The sequence below is a fragment of the Balaenoptera borealis genome, assembly GCF_965194805.1.
Source record: "Balaenoptera borealis genome assembly, chromosome: 15".
Taxonomy (NCBI): domain Eukaryota; kingdom Metazoa; phylum Chordata; class Mammalia; order Artiodactyla; family Balaenopteridae; genus Balaenoptera; species Balaenoptera borealis.
The window spans coordinates 32,872,812-32,890,667 of NC_138871.1; the positions used below are offsets into that span (position 1 = coordinate 32,872,812).

Below are 17,856 nucleotides of genomic sequence, written 5' to 3' on the forward strand. Positions count from 1 at the left end.
AGAAGACATGTGAATTTACTCTGTCCCCCTCAGAACACCATCACTCATAAAGGAAGCCAGCGATCAACGAGAAATTTGGGGGGGCACACTAAGCTTCAGAGCCCCAGACAGCTTTCAGAAATATGTGGAAGGGCAGTTTTTAAAGACTTCATAAACAGGAAAATCAATCTCTAAGATCTTCCCTTGTAAAGAAATTCCTTGGGACTTACAAAATCAGGCCACATTAAGACATTTTTGCTGTCTTCCAAAGCAACATAGGCTTAACCAGATAGATTCGCTGAAAAATATTCTGAATATTGCAAAGCAATCTGACCTTGTGTGATCCTGCTTCCAATAATGAAAGGCATTAAATAAGAGACATTTTCCTGGAAATTAAAACCACGATAAGATATCACTTCATGCCTGTTAAGATTGCTATCATCAAGACGACAAGAGATAACAAGTATTAGTGGGAATCCTTGTACACTGTTCATGGGAATGTAAATTGGTGCAGCCACTATGGAAAACAGTATGGAGGCTCCTCAAAAAATTAGAAATAGAGCTACCATATGACCCAGCAATTCCAATTTTGGGTATATATCTGAAGGAAACAAAATCACTATCCTGAAGAGATACCGGCACCCTCATGTTCAATGCAACATTATTTACAATAGCCAAGACATGTAAGCAACTTAAGTGTACATTGAAGGACGAATGGGTAAAGAAGATGTGGTATACATATATGATGGAATAGTATTCAGCCATAAAAAAGAAGGAAATCCTTCCATTTGCAACAGCATGGATGGACCTTGAGGGCATTATGCTAAGTGAAATAAGTCAGGCAGAGAAAGACAAATACTGTATGATTTCATTTACATGTGGAATCTAAAAGAACCAAATTCATAGAAACAGATCAGATTTGTGGTTGCCAGAGGTGGGGGCTGGGGTACAGGGTTGGGGGTGGAGGAAGTGAGTGAAGGTAGTCAAAATGTACAACTTCCAGTTACAAGATAAAGCTTGGGGGATATAATGTACAACAGGATGACTATAGTTTAGAATACTGTATTGTACATTTGACAGTTGCTAAGAAAGTAATCTTAAAAGTTCTTATCACAAGGAAAAATGTGTAGCTATGTGGGGTGATGGATGTTAACTTATTATGATAAACTTTTTGCAATATATACACGTACCAAATCATTAAGTTGTATACCATAAACTTATAAAATGCTATCTGTCAATTCTACTTCAAAAAAACTGGAAAAAAGAGACATTTCTCACTATTACAAATTGAATGCCATACAGTACAGTTATATATTCCTATTATAGTAAATATTTTGAAATATTAATAATAGTAATTATTATTAATAATAATACAAGGAACAATCTTAAGCAGATATATAGATATTCCTATATAGATAATCCTTTAATTTTCACCATCTACCTATGAGGTCAGAGCTCTCATTGTCCTCATTATATAAATGAGGAAACCGGGGCACAGAGAGGTTAAGTAACTTGCCCAGGATCACACAGCCAGTAAATGGTGGAGTACTGCTTGGCTGTTGTATTGTTCCTAGCTGTCCCCACCCAGAGGTAACTGTTTTTAATAATCAAAGGGACTAAGTGAACAAAGGGTGATGCCTGCTACAACAGAAGCCCCAGTGTTCACCTCAGGCTGCCACCACCAACACTCCCAGCCACCCTCTTCTTTAAGAGCCCTCTGAAAGTTTTCTTCCCCCGAGAATTCCAGACTTGAAGATATGCTTGCTTTTGAATCACCATAGAAAGCAGTCTGGCTGCCTCCGTTTTTTTTTTTAACCTTAAAAATAAAATGGTTATGCAGCCTTCAGTATTTAAACATTTAACTCTGGGGCTGCTGTGCTTAAGATTGCTTAAAATCTTGGTGAAATCACTCCAGCCTGGATTACACTAATTGACCTGAGACTTGCACCTGTCCCTCCCACCAGGGTCCCTCCCACCCACACATTCTTGTCTGCTACAAGTCATCTTTTCCCCTCAAAACCAGAGGCTTCTGTTGGCGCAAAAGCCTCTTTCTTTCCAGAATCCTTGCCACATGGATCCACATCCTGACTGAGTTTTGCATTCATCCATTTATCATCTCTTTAAAGTGTTGTTTGAAACCATTTCCCCCTTTTGTTCAAGTCTAGCGTTCTATGAGGCTTCGTTTTCTGTCCTACACACAGATTTGAGTCGCCTTGCACTGTATGCTAAATGCTGGATTTCCAGAGATAAAGTGAAGACAAGCTCTAGCCTGGAGATGCTCACCATCTATTTTCCTCTGCTGGGCCTGCCATGGAAGAACTGAGATGCAGGGAATGGAAGAAGCTGTGGCAGTGGAGCAGCGCTCACTGCAAACGCACCTGGCTTTACAGCGCATGCTCTGATTGTGCATGAAGTCAGGGCATGTGCTAGAACTAGACTTGCAAGAGCTAATGTTTTTTTTTTTCACTTTGATATTACTTTGTTTGGTCTTTTCCTGGTCTGGGGGCCAGGGAATAGAAACTGATAGACAAGCACATATCATTTGGGCACGGCAGGTGATGGCGGGTTATTCCAGGCCCTGTGCTATTTGGGGAGGTGCTGGCCAGAGCTATGTGGTGGCTCCAGGTGACGATGATGGGGAGGAGGTCCTTACTGATCTTGTGCTGGGCACATATAGGTGTGTCCTATAAATGGTAGCTAAAAGAATAAAATAAAGGTAGGTGCCACTCTTTATTGTTAAAAATAAAGGGGCCTGAGGCACTTTCTCAGATGGGCTGACTAGTTGCTAAGACCAAGGTGGCTTTCGAAGAGTATCAGCTGGTGCAGCTCAACAAGTGTGTGTGTGTGTGTGCGCGCGCACACGTGCACATGTGCCACACACACACATGCATGTGTATTTATTACATGTCAAGTAACGCTCATCATTTACAGTATTCTGCTGTTCTTTCCTAGGCATTGCACCCAGAGCAGCCCCTCCAGCTGCTCCGCCCAAAATGGTGTGTCCATTGGCAAATGCATACTGACTCCTAATGACTCATGATTTTATTGATCATGTTAGTTTTTGCCAATTTTGTAAAAATCGTACAAAAGACGCTAGACTTACTGTTACTTATTTACACAGCTTCTTGTAGCCCTCTACCTACTCATGGTCCTGTGAAGCTGTGTCATTCTTTGCTTTGAGCGGCCTGAGGTCTGAGGCCGGGGGAGAAGCTTGGGGCACTTACCACGGTGCAGCAGAGGGGCCAGAACCACCAGAGGAGAGCCAGGGCCAGAAGCAGGAACAGGATCAGCAGGGCGATTGCCAGGATGGAGCCATCGGACTGCGGGGCCGAGAGAGAGGGCGGTCAGCAGTGGGGCCGGCTGTGTGTGCAACCAGCATGTGAGCTTGGGGGGCAAGGCAATACCTGTGGTCTCCCCCTCCCCACACTCCCATCCCCACTATGCAGATTTAAGGCCCAGAGAAGAGCACCGTTTGCCAAGTAAATGGTTGAAACGCTGCCCAACGTCCTGGGCAACACACTCTACGTAGTCAAGTCTCATGAGAAGTGGGTTTGTCTTTTCAGGGAGGCCCCGGTCTTCTCTTTGAACAACATCCTGAAGGACCAATCCTGCAGGGGACAGAGAAGACGGCTGTCTGTGCAGCTGGGCACTGAGATGGCCTACCACTGCCCATCAGCCTCCGGACCATCACCCTGTGTCTGGTGACAGCCTCCCCTTCCCTGGATCTGCTGTTCCCGCCACCCCTTGGGCTGGACTTGGGACAATTCTCAGAACTCAGCCTGCTCCCCTGAGCCTGTTTCTCATAGGTGCGTGTAAGAGATTCACGAGGCAAAGTCTAGAGCCCACGGATGGGATGTGATAAAGGGTAGAGGGATTCCAGGGAGTAGAGGGTGAGGCAGCTTCTGCTGCCCCTGGGAGGGGAGGGGTGCGGTGACTGAGTCAACGCTGCTGTCGGGCCCAATGAGGCGGGCACCCAAGGCAAATCATGCCCACTTCCAAACAGGCCTAGGCCAGTCCCCAAAACAGACAGTTGCCGTGGCCTGACATGATTACTAACTTTCATCAACAGAGATCCCACTCCCTCGGTGTCAGTATTCTGGGGCTGCTGGTTCAAGGGAGCAGATTTAAGTCCCCTCCACCGCCCCTTCTTCCCAGCTACCGGGAGTGTAAGTGGGTACAACCTTTGGAGCTGGGGGCGAGGGGCAAGTTGTCCCAGGTATTAATTGTCATAGGTACCCCTTCTGAATAAAGCTGGCAATTCCACTTTTAGCTCCCCCACCTCAAAATCAGATATGTTTGCACAGATGATGATGATGACGATGATAAAGGAAAGCAACCTAAATGTTTAACAGTTAAGGAATAGTTAATAATACATTGTAGAACCACCAATTACTCTGTAGACATTATGTTTACAAATAATATTTAAATGACCTGAGAGAACAGCCCTGATATAATGAGTGGACTTATGTTTGCCAAGAGTGAGAGAGAGACTGAGGGATATTTACTCAAATATTAATGGTGATTTTGCTGGTAGTGGATTTATGGTAATTAAAAAAAAATCTGTCTTTGCTTTTCTTTTTCTTTTTTTTAACATTGCACAATGAGAAAATAAACTATTGAAGTTGTACTTTAAAAATCTGCACTTGGGGCTCCTCCCTATGGCATCAGGGCTCACGTGGCCCTGGGGTTCTCACCCAGGATCAGTGGACCTATGGGGTACACAGATGGGCTCAAGTGGATGGAAGGTGTGACCCTCCCGAAACAACACTCATGATCTTCAGAGCATGTGTCTTCATGGGAGACTGTCCACAGCATGATCAGACTTTCAAAGCTGCCCTCTCCCCAACCATTTACAGAGGGGGAGGTTGGATGGCCTGTCTGAGGTTACACAGCAGGTTAATGGCAGAGCCGGGGCGTGACTCACCCCTACTCCGAGTGCCCAGTGGGGGCTACTGGAAGCTGTTTAAAGGCAGCTTTTACTCCCTGGAATGTCTTTGACCCAAAAGCCAGGGAACTAAACACTCGGCTCCCACCAAGCCAAGGCTTGGGAATGCCAGATTATCCCCGAGGGAGCTGCACCTCACAAGTGCAGGTGCAGGGCTGGGCAGTGGGTGGGGAGAGGGCACAGCAGCCAGAGGATGCTCCCGGACCCACAACGTTTATGCATGAGCTACGGCAGAGAGTGATGTTCTCCTTGAAGAGACAAAGAAATCCCGTGTGTTCTCCAACCTTACTGTTAGTCAAGGACAGCCCTCTTGATCTTTCAGTCTCTACGTTCCATGCCCACAAAATGGAGATACTGAACCTCACCTGCCTCATTGCATTGATGTGAGGAGAAAATGAGCTATAAGATGTAAGCAGACATGGCCGGACAAGTGGGATGGAAGCTATCATGTCAGACGCTGAGCTGTAACTCATCCTCCCATTGTTTCCTCATGGCCAGCAAACATGGTGGCCATTTCAGACCATAAATCTGTTTGCAGTCGGAATAATAAGTGGTTTGGTTACTGCAAGGCTTATAAAACAGTGGTCTTTCAGTATTAAGTTATAATTTAGTAAAGACTACGGACTGCATTTATTCCCATTATATGCAATCTCGCCTCTCCTGATTTTATTTTCACTCTAGAGAGAGGAACTGAAGCAGAAAGGCTGATATATTGTGGGGAAAATTATTTTAATTCCTTCTGGAAAAAGAAGGAGTTTTCCTGTGAAGTCGGGGGCGGGGGGGCAGGGTGGAGGACCGGGACCACAAGGGGAGAGGGGAAGCTTCAGCTCTGGAAGGAGATTTCCTGAATTCAGACAAAGCTTCATCCGGCCTATCTCTGACCAGGCTTGATCTGTCTCTTCCCCGTCCTCCCTTCCGTAGCGAAGGAGGACAGCGTGGGGCTCAGCAGGCGCAAGGTGCAGTGGGGACGCTGGGGGAGTGGAAACGCAGTGGGGCAGGAGCTCTTGAAGGAACTGACCCTTACTCTGGATGCAGCCCCCGGTAAAGCCCCCCAATGCACTGCCTGGTTTTCAAGATCTTCCAGCACCATTATATACAAACACCCAGTGCAAAAGAGTCACCGTCAGACAAAGGGCATGAATTTTTGACAAACTTAGACATGAAGCTAATGTTCTACAAGTGGGTAACATGTGCATGCAACCTCGGAGGAGGCTCATTCATGGATTCCTTCAGCAAACGTTTACTGAGGGTCCGTCCAGTGCCCACGGAGCAGACCTCAGCGGTAAGGATGGATTAGACAGAACCAAGGTGCTCATGGTCTGCTGAGGGATATGTATCAACCGTTACCCACACTCAGGGGCCTGTGTGTTATTCAACAGCTGTACACGCAGCACCTTTAATTAACTAATTTATTTTTGGATAGTTTTTATTTTATTTAAAAAATTAAAAAAATTTTAATACAATTTTAAAGGTTACTTTCCATTTGCAGTTATAACAAAATATGAGCTCTATTCCCCGTGGTGTACAGTACATCCTTGAGTCTATCTTACATCCAACAGTTTGCACCTCCCGCTCCCCCTACCACTCTGTTGCCCCCCCCCCCCCAACCTCCCGCCTGCCACTGGTAACCACTAGTTTGTTCTCTGTATCTGTGAGTTTCATGCAGCACCTTTTATGTGCCAGGCAATGAAAAAAGCAAACAGCCTCTCGAGTCTTAAAGCTTACATTCTGGTGCAATAGTAATAATGATAGTGATGATAATAATACTTGTTATCAGTATAGCTCATATTTACTGAACACTTACTATGTGCCAGGGACTGTCCTTTCTAAATATGTACTAACATGCTTTCCATATGTTAGTTCACTTAATATTAACAACCTTATGAATTCAATAATATTGTTTTTTTCCTATCTTACAGATAAAAATACTGAGGTAAGGACAGAAGAAGCAGCTTGTCCAAGGTCACAGGGAGAAACCAGAATTTAAAGCTGGGCCATTTGGTAAGACATGGAAGCAACCTAAATGTCCACTGACAGATGAATGGATAAAGAAGATATGGTACATATATACAATGGGATACTATTCAGCCATAATAAAGAATGAAATAAGGACATTTGCAGCAACATAGATGGACCTAGAGATTATCATACTAAGCAAAGTAAGTCAGACGGAGAAAGACAAATACCATATGATATCACTTACATGTGGAATCTAAAATATGGCACAAATGAACCTATCTACGAAACAGAAACAGACTCACAGACAGAGAACAGACTTGTGGTTGCCAAGGGGGAGGGAGGGATGGATTGGGAGTTTAGGATTAGCAGATGCAAACTATTATATAGAGAATGGATAAACAATAAGGTCCTACTATATAGCACAGGGAACTATAGTCAATATCCTGTGATAAACCATAAAGGAGAAGAATATGAAAAAGAATGTATATATGTGTATAACTGAATTACTTTGCTGTATAGCAGAAATTGACATTGCAAATCAACTATATTTCAATAAACTACATTTTTAACAAAGTTGGGCCATTTGGTTCCACAGCCTACAAGTTCAACCAGCAGGTTACTGCCCTCAGCAAGCACTAAGAACTAAGTGTCTGGAACTAGCACATCACAGAGGAGGTGACACTGGATCCTCGCCCTCAGGGCGAAGGAGAGCTTGGCATTCCTGCACAGAAAGCAAACACAAAGTGCATGGTGTAGGGGTGAAGGAGGCAGGGTCCCCACTGTTGGAGCCCAAGCTGAGGGGCATGGCTTCTATCTTGAGCCTGAGTGGCTTCAACCTGGGGGCACTGTGTTCGGACTTGTTTCTTGGGAAGTAAATGCTTTCAACGCATAGAGTATGGACCTGAGGAGGGGAAGACTGGAGATCGAAGGCCCAGGTGGAAGGCTCCTGCAGTTCCTCCCAGTCTTTTAGGATGACATTTTACAGGGTCACTCCTTCTGAAACTCTTGCATTTTCACGGATGTCTTTGTACTAATTTTACTAACGATCGCGACTGTTATTGTGCGCTATCTACATTCCTGGCACTATGCAAAGTGCTACCTATGCATGAGCTCATTTAATTAAACGAGACTTGTTAAAGCAGTCTTGTTGCAGGAACTGTTATCCCCTTTTTGAAGGTAAGGAACAAGGAGACTCAGCGAAGGTATGTAACTTATTCAGACCCTCCCCGTACCACTTATGGACATATTTATATGTCCTCAATTTTAATGTTGCAAAACTGGGAATTGAACCTTCACAGTCTGATTTTAGAACCTTGCCCCCCTTCTACTTCATCATTACACTCTAATGTCAGATTTATAAAAAATTCGCTTAAGAAATATCTATACTTGAAAGACTAAACATAAGGCAGCTGCATGAGAGACTGACTTTTTTCCTATGAATCTTGAGGTGTAAGATGCTCACAGAGGCCTGGGGTGGAACATGCAGACACAGAATATTAACCACGAGGGCAGGATGCTTGGGCCGCTCCTTCCTCTCGTCATTCCTTGTTAGGATCAATTTCCCTGAAGCCTGCCTGGTTTGCAAGGCAAATCCCTGCATCATGGCTTTTTAAAATGCCTTTGTCCCCGGCTCACCAAATGAGGGCATCTTTTAAGATGAGGAGGCATTGTTTTCAAGAGTATAGATTTGGAAACGTGAATAATGAAGGCATCTCTCACATGGTTAGGTTTCTAGTAATTTTGGATTTCTGACACACGGCAGGCGGGTGAGGGATCTCGTGTGACAGGAGAGAGGGAGGCCTCTGGGCAACAGAGAATCAGGCATCGCTGCTGCTTCCTGTCTTGGTTTTTTTACGGTGGTTTTTTTTTTTTTTTTTTTTTGGCTCTGAACATTTTATCTTTAAAAAAACAGAAAGAAAAGGAAAAAAAAAAAACTGTCCCTACAATGGGGGGAAGGCCCCCAGTGGGCCCCTGCCTGTTGTTCCCCGTGGCTTCAGAGACTTCTGTATAGGCCTTAGCTGCTTGCTGGCCAGGGTAAAGGGAGGAGGGTCAAACTGAGAGCAATGATGGGAAACTGGGGGAAGCTCAAGTTAAAGAAACTTGGTGGAATCCCCCATCTCCAAGCTGGGTTTGAACTGGGATTCTTCCTTGTCGTTCAGGGATGGGGTTATTACGTAGCCAATGACGTGTCTTCAGTTCTGCCTGGAAAACCATCTTAACCAAGTTAAGGAGGGAACATCCTTCCCCACTCCTGTGTATCCTTCCACGTTGAGGGCGCTGTGTGTAAAACTCCAGGCCTTTCTTCCCCTTTACTCATTCAGTAAACAAGGCCAGAGCACAGCATTCCCGTAACTCTGCCCCTGGCTGTGCATCTTCCCCGGACAGGCCCCATGCCCGCGACGACGCTGGCGAAGCTATTTCATCCTGGGCTTCAGTTTCCAGCCCATTTGCTGCCACACTCAGCCTTAGTCTCTAGTCCGCAACAACAAAGGCAATACTGAGGTTTCCATACATGGTTTGAGGGTCTCATTTCTATTTGTTCACATGCTTTATTGCCCCCAGGACAGTGATCCCTCCAATATCTCTTATCTTAACTTCCCCCAGGATGGACCCTGGTAATTGTAACAATTACATTTTGAAAACAGTGTACGGGAATTGCTAACAAAGGGCTAAGCAGAGCCCTCCCTGATGGGTGGTGGGTTTGCTGCAGTTCTAGGATCTAGGCTAGGTTTTGTGGATTCTGAGCGCCACCACTGAGTTACTGAAGATACTCAGATTCTTTCACATGGTTAGATGAGGCTCTCTTTTGAACATTTAACCTGAAGAATGAATTAGCAGGTTTACTCTGCCACATTGAAGGGCTATTAGCCAAATCCTGCCAAAAATATGACAGGAAAACAGCTGATGATCTATTAGATATTTTTAAAAGCTGGCAAGGTTGTTTCCCTGGTTTCAGTTGGTAAATGATGATACCACAGGGCACTCCAGGACGCGACGAGGAGGCTTTGCTATGACGTGAGGCTACCCAGTGGTCCCTCTTCCTCTCCTGCCTCCATCCATGGCCCTGTCCCTCTTTCTCTGGTATTGAGTGAGATTGCCTTTGAGGCACTGTCGAAAAGCACTCAAGGGAAAGAGGCCCTTCCACTAGGGGCAGTTCTGGTCCATGACCTTGTGATCTCATGGCCACTTGCTTGTTCTAAATACCCAAGAGGCCATCTGGGTGAGAGGGAGATGTGCAGACAGAGACTAAGGGACCAGGGACATGCTGACTTTTCCTGCTCAGATGGGAGAACCCGTGAGCAGGCAGAGGAGTGTCAGTTCCTCCCAGGGAGGCTGGAGGACTCTGGACCCCCTGCTGCACCTCTCACCCTCCACTCCAGGCAGCTTTGCTCCCTCCCTGGGCAGAGGCTGCCTCTTGGGAGGTGTCACATTCCAGTGCTCTGAAGTGGAATTTCGAACCATCCTCAGCAGCTGGTATGAGCTCTGTTTCCTGCCCAGACAAAACTGGCAGAGTACAGGCAAGTTTTATTTCGAAAGATGAAATTTAAGTCATTTTATTGCTGCTGAGAAGTTCTGGATGGGCAAGCCCAGAGACCAAAATTCTCTCTCTCTCTCCCAGAGCTTATATATTCTGACTGTTATTTCTGGAAGTAACTTTAGCCATTATCTAACTTCTCCGCCCATCCCACCCTGCATTTTCTTGGAATTCTATTGCCCTGGCATCTGTGGCAGTGTTCTCCTCAGCCTCCTTCCTCCTATCTCTGATTATTCCTTGCCCACCTCCTCATGGGCTTTTCCTTGTATGCAGTCCCTTAAATGTCAGTATGCCACATGGATCCATTTTTTTAAGAAAGGTATATACTTTTTATTGTGCCTGAGGGTCTACTTTTCTCTCCCTTTAAAAAATTATGGTAAAATATATATACACATAACATTTGTCATTTTAACCATTTGTTGTATACAATTCGGTGGCATTCAATATGCTAACCATGTTGTAAGACCCATGGATGCATTCTTGGTTCCTTGCTGTCTTTCTAAAACTCTTTCTAAAACTTTCCAAACATGGGCTGTCTCCTTTCCTTTCACAGTTTAAACTCTCATCTAGATATTGATGACTCAACTCTTTATCTCTAGCCTAGATCTCTCCTTATGCTTCAGGGTCATAGTCAGGGTCATTCCACTGTCTGGTAGGCCCTACTGACACGGCAAACTCAAGAGTTCCAACTGAACTCACTGTTTTCCCCTTTGAAACTGTTCGTTCTCTTCCCCTCATTCAATGGTATGACCTATCAACCCAAGTGGGAGATCTGGAAGTCCATCTCAGTTTTCTTTTTCTCCCTCTCTCCCCTACCTGAGGGTCACACCATCCTATCAGCACATCTGCTCCTTTGACCACCTAAGGACTTCTTGAATCTGCCCTTGCCTACTCCTTCTCCAATACTTGATTAGGTTTAGAATTTTTTTTTTCTGGCCAGTTGTAGTTATCGCTTCACTGGTTCCTCCACCACCATCCTTGTTAGCCAAATTCCATCCTGTACCACTGCGTCTAGAGTCATCGACCTAAAATGTTATTATGACAGCTCTGCCCACCCATGAACTCTTCAACATCTCTTCATTGTCCAGAGTTCTTAATACTGGAGAATTTGATGAAAGTGATACATCCCTTCCTCAGAAAAGTACACATTCACGCTTACACACAAGCTCACTAATTTTGATTATAATTTTGGAGGAGGGGGTCCATCAAATCCCCAGAATCCATTTATGGATCCCTCAGTCCAAGAGTCCTTAGCTCAAGGCCCTTCACAACTAAGCCTCTCTTTTCTCCAACCTCCTCTCTCACCACCTCCTTCCTTACACTTTGTGCTTTGACGAAACTCAACCACGTGTAAGTTCCCTGTATACACCTCACTGCTCTCTCATGTTCTTCTCCCTGAAACACCCTTTCTTCCTTTCATTGCTTGGGCAACTGTTTTTCATCTTTCAAGTCTTAGCTCAGGCACCACCCGGTGCATTTATACCTTACATGTTTATTGAACACCTACTATGTGCCAGGCCCTCTACAAGCAATGGCATAAAGATGGACACGGTCTCTCTAATCATACACCTTGTGGTTGCGTGGGGAACACAGACAAGCAAATGCTACCACTGAGCCCTGAGTTTGGGCTCTCATTTTATCTTATATCTCTATCTTAGCCTCTCCTGTATATTATAGATATTATATCATTATGTGTCTCGCACTGAACTATAAGCCCCTGGAGGACATATATTTGACTTTACTCATCTTTGTGACTTTGAGATGTAATACAATGTTTCAAACATAAAAGGACTTGTCCCTCAAGTATTTATTAGACTGAGGGAAATGACAGTTTGGCAGATTAACGCCTTCCACAGCTCGTGGGGGGCAGAAATGGCACAGGCGCCAATGTTGCCCCAGGCTGCTCACCACCCCCTCCATGGTCCCGTCACTGGAAATAGCTCACCAGCCTCACTGCAAAGAGCTTGGGCTTTGGACTCAGTAAAATTTTTTGTTTTTGTTTTTGTTTTTTAACATCTTTATTGGAGTATAATTGCTTTACAATGCTGTGTTAGTTTCTGCTGTATAACAAAGTGAATCAGCCATAAATATACATATATCCCCATATCTCCTTCCTCTTGCATCTCCCTCCCACCCTCCCTATCCCACCCCTCTAGGTGGTCACAAAGCACCGAGCTGATCTCCCTGTGCTATGCGGCTGCTTCCCACTAGCTATCTATTTCACATTTGGTAGTGTATATATGTCCATGCCACTCTCTCACTTCGTCCCAGCTTACCCTTCCCCCTCCCCGTGTCCTCGAGTCCATTCTCTAGTAGGTCTGCGACTTTATTCCCATCCTGCCCCTAGGTTCTTCAGAACCTTTTTTTTTTTTTTTTAGATTCCATATATATGTGCTAGCATATGGTATTTGTTTTTCTCTTTCTGACTTACTTCACTCTGTATGACAGTCTCTAGGTCCATCCACCTCACTACAAATAACTCAATTTCTGGACTCAGTAAAATTTAAAGTTAAGTCCTAATTCTTCCACTAATTGATATGTGGACTTTAGGCAACTTACCCAACCTCTCTCTTAAACTTCCTTTTCTCAACATATATGAAATTGAGATAACTCCTACTTCCCAGGATTGATCTGCTGTTACATAGGATAAGGTACGTAAAGATCCTGGCCCAGTCTTCCTTCAATAACTGTGACTTTCCTTTCCATTCTTCCCTTGCTTCTATGCCCAAGCCATGTTCTTGGTGATGTGTCCAGACTTGGCTCAGGTAAATAAATTTGATTCCTGTGAACAACCTCTTGCAACTGTGACTGAGCTATGGTGTTGGTAGGTGGTCCCAGGTTACATATTTGGGAAACCACAGGCCCTCAGGTTGCCATCGCAATGTCAAGGAAAGGGAAATCCAAGTGAGTTTTCCAATGGTAAATTTAATAGCTTCCATTAAAGTTGGTCAAACATTAATGAGGGTAAAACATAATCAAATATGATGATTTATTCTTGCTACCTGAGAGGTAATCTGGGCTAGAAATGGTAATAAAAGTGATAGGCACTGAGGATACTGGATTCCTTAACCCACGAAGTAGGCAGTATAGAAAACATATTAGGTGAGAATTACCTAAGCCCTTGTGGAAGTCTTTTTCAAAAGCAGGGCTATAAAGTAATGAGGCTGTACATGTAGTGAATATAGTAGCACTCCCACACCCAAATGAATCTAATTCCCTCCAAACTGGTGGCTTTGGATGCTGGAGACTCTCCAATGATTCAACCAGTGCTCAAAGGAATTCTGAAACACCTCCCTTGGAAGTGTTTCTGAAACCAATTTATAGGCCACAGAAAGTAAATCTGATATCTTCTAAGTCATGCTTTGTTTTTTATCAGTGAGGTTCCCAGCTTGATAACCCACCATTCACCAGACCTGGTTCCCACAACTTTTGGAGTTGTTTTGATATCAAATGATGGTGATGTTTCCCTAATTCCCCGACTGAGGATATTCAAATACTGTGCCTTCAAAGTCACGGCAATTTCACAGCAGGAGTGCAGAAGATAGCTGAAATTTTGACAGCGTTCTTAAGTATACAGCTTTCCAAGGTAAATATTTTGAAGGGGCAGTAATAATTTGGATGTGTCAATTCTAGTTTGCTATACATCTTATTACTTTTTGCCTTATAAAAATAATACCAGAAGGACTTAGATAAGCCATCATTAGTACGCAGTGAAGGGGAAGATTGACGCCACACTCCTACATACTCAAGCTTTGAGGTCCTTATCATGGCAGGACACTCTGTATCAAGATTTTCCAGCATCCTCTTGTCACCCTGATCCAGTAGAGAAATTTCAAGTCACTCGCAATGGTGAGGGTGATAATAAGTAGGTCTTGGATTCATTCAGCACTTTCCCTTCCATAAAATGCATAGAGCTTGTTAATCAAAACCAGTTTTTAGAGAATAATGCAGACAAGATGTAACTCATAAGTACTCAGAATGCCTTAGTTCCTGTGAGTGGGCTGTTGAAATAGGATTACAGAGAAAGTTACTCAGTAATGTTCAAATACTATGACATTGGAAGCGAAAGACTAATTTCTCTTTTTCGTTTTTTGTTCCATTAGCTACAGGGACTTGTCTACTTGCCTTTAATGTAACTATTTATTTAATGCATATGCTCAATTGGCCTTATTGATCATACTTCATATGTTAGCATCATTATTATCTACTATCTGTAAGCAGGCATACCGTCTCTATACTGTTAGCTGTTGCTTTAGATTATGAACTTGGAAAGGTGGAGGCCATGTTTATGATTGGGTGGCACTGTCCAGAGATAGACGCTTACTACTGGTGACCGTGATGATCTAGTCCTTAAAACAATGTCTCTAACCTGCATAATAGGGTATCAGGAAACCAAAAAATCATTTTCTACTGAGTTTCTGACACATGATCATCAGTAGGAGACACAGAAAGATGAACAAAGTCAGCCTACAATCCTGGAAGATGTTATCACCGTCCAGTTAGAAAGTCAGGACTGATTCACAGAGTTTGCTCAAAGAGCAGCACGCATTATGTGCAGTTAATCTCTAAATGATGTTATAAACCACAGTGCTTGAGCTTAGAGCAGAGGGAATTCAGGAGGCTTGCCAAGATCGGTGAGGCAACCTGGGGCAGGTCCAGGCAGCACTTGGCAGGCCTTGTAGCCATGGTGAAATTTGGGTAGGTGGAGAGGAGAGGGCATTCCAGGAGAAAAGTGAAATTTGATCAAAGGCACAGAGTAAGGATGAACATACCTTTATTTAGAGTGAGGAATTATGGAATACAAATACTGGCTCATCATCAGATATTTTAATCTGTTAGGGATCTAAAATTTGCATTCACGAATTTTAAGGCCGGCAGCTAAAGGTCAACCGAGGTTGCCAGATTGGACTCTATCATGAACAGCCTTTGGCAGATATTTATTTCGGTGAGTCTGCGTCTTTTACATACAATCTTTAAAGCCTTGAGCTTTTAAGCTACCTCTTCTAAGTCCATGAATTTGGGCAATGCAGATAAAATAAAATTGCCTTAGCTGTACCTTTCATGCTTCCTTGGCCTGCAAATGAAGTAGTTTTCCTGATTCTGGATGGTACGTAAAAGAAACCCAGGAATATTTTAGTTGCCAATTATTCAAGTGCTTTTTAATTTTTTAAATAAATGAAACAAAATATTAAGCCCACTGCTTTGGGCACTGGCTAAACTAACATCTGTTCTAGCAACCACAGTTACAACAAAGGAATGCTAGTTACGTATTGCTTGTGGCAAAGACTCTTATTTTGGGGAGCTGTAAATTAAATCACTGACCTTTGAATCTCCTTGCTGCCCTAATGAACAGGTGAGAAATTGGCTGCTTTGCAAAAGGAATGGCGCTCACATACCCTGGTGGGACCTTGTCATTCTGTAGGGAGCAGAGGAAAGAGTTTGTCTGCTCTTTGGGAGTGCAAACAATGTAAATCACATCCCCAATAATATCCTGATCAGAAGACATGTGTAAGGACCCGGAGAGAGCTTGTGATTTGGTGCACTGTTGACTGTAGTCTCCCAACAAGGACAATGTGGCCTGGGTTTGGTTGCTGTCTCCTCCAGTTCTGTGATAGCCTAGTTCACTGATTTTTGCCAAATTTGGATCATTTAAAGAGCTGGCATTATTTTAGGGCTGGCAGAAGATGCTCTCAGGCTTTCTCTGCGATATGGTCGTATTTCCCAAATTATTAATCTGTCCTCCCTCTCTTCCTGCCCCAGCACCTCCACCCTTTTCTCTTTCTCTCCACACGCACACACTTTTGGATCCTCTTTAAACCGTGCACGTCTTCCTGCAATTGTGCCTTGCACGACTGGATTTGTGAATCCAGAATGCTCAACCCCAAAGACTCAACCCTTTGGAATAGCCCCAATGACCCAAGAGCAGGCATAAATGCACATACTGGTCATTTCACTAAAGCTCGTATACTGAGGGCATGTATTTTCTCTCAGGTTTTTATTCAGAGACTGGGAATTCTTATTTTATATTCAAAGAAGCTTGATTGTTTGATATCTGAGCATCCAGTCTATCAAGCTTGTGTTTTTTAACTGCTGAGTTTGGTCCTTTATATTTATCTTGGTTATGGATTAGTATTTGGGTTTAACTTTTATTTCTAAAAATAAATATTACCATCTTATTACGTGCTTATCTCAGAGTTTCCTGAAGCACAGATTCAGAAAAATCCTTTTTATCCCCTCATTTACTCTCAAAACAAGGAAATTTCAAACTTAGGGCAAATATCCTTTAAAATGCTTTGAGATAAAAGTATTGAAAGCCAATTCCTCAAATATCCAAGAAAAACAAATCAGCTCAATCCTCCAAAACATATTTGAAAAGGTTTTTATGCATACAAGCGTTATCAAAATAGAGGTGCTGCCAAACTATTTTTATTTCAGTTCATAAACAGCATGACATCTGCGTTTGGCATTCTGATATTCCTGTGGTCTTTTGCCCTCCTTTCTAATGACTGTACAAGAAACCACAGGTCATCTTGTTAATAATAATAAAAAAATACTAGGATATCATAAAAAAAGACCTTGAATTATGTATGGCTCTACTGAGACTACCTAATAAATAGATGAGAATGATTTGTGACTAGTGTATCAGTTGCCTGTAAATGAGAGGGTGTGTTTGAGGTTATTTGAACACAAATTGTTCTTGGGAGGAGCTTTAAGTTCACTTTAGTCTGAAATATAATCTCATTTGTATTAGGGGGGTGTTGGCTAGTTTGAACTGCAGTCTCCATTGTCACCAACAAGAGGCTCTCATATTTATTTTCAAAATATAAAAGCCAAACTCATTTGTTACACTGTATAGGACTGCTAATGTTTTCCTTACTCTTTCACTAGCTTACTTTTAGTTCTAGAGTTTCAGACTCTCAGCATTGGAAGGAGACTGAAAGCTTTTCCAGTCCAATTGCCTATCTGATGCATGAATGGCCTTTATGTAATTCTGCCAACTTGTCTAGTTGCCTGGACTTGAGTACAACTTGAATACAACAGGGAGCTCATTTCCACCTGTTTGTAGCATCCAATTAGAAGGACCTTTTAAAAAACTGAAACAAAAACTGTCTAACAGCCTATTCTACTCCTTAGCTCTGTATAGATACTGTATTTTCAGATTTATTATTATTATTTTATTTTTATTGTATATTTATTACTTTATATTATTTATTATTTATTTTTATTTAGATCTGTGTAGATGTTGTATTTTATTGTGTAATAAAAGCAGATGCACCTCAGGACAGCCCTTCAAATAAAAATGGCCATCAAGTTTTTTGTCATGTCTTCAGGCTAAAGAGTCTCAATTCTATTCTTCTATCTGATCTACCATATTTGGTAATCTTTTTTCACATATTCAGTTTTTCAAGGTTTTCCTTTGAAGTGTCTTTACTATTTA

The 17,856-nt window shown here is 43.1% G+C and overlaps 1 protein-coding gene across 2 annotated transcripts in view; it reads right to left on the bottom strand.

Annotated features, from left to right (window-relative positions):
- Nucleotides 1-17,856, bottom strand: part of ANTXR1 (ANTXR cell adhesion molecule 1) — a 241,630-nt gene that overhangs the window by 97,118 nt on the left and 126,656 nt on the right. Inside the window, exon 13 of one of the 2 annotated variants that reach the window (XM_082356369.1) lies at nt 3,204-3,299. In XM_082356369.1, coding sequence (XP_082212495.1) covers nt 3,204-3,299 — 96 coding nt within the window. Of the gene's footprint in view, nt 1-3,203; nt 3,300-8,797; nt 16,948-17,856 lie in introns of those variants that run through there. The other variant, XM_082356371.1, reaches the window with a different exon arrangement.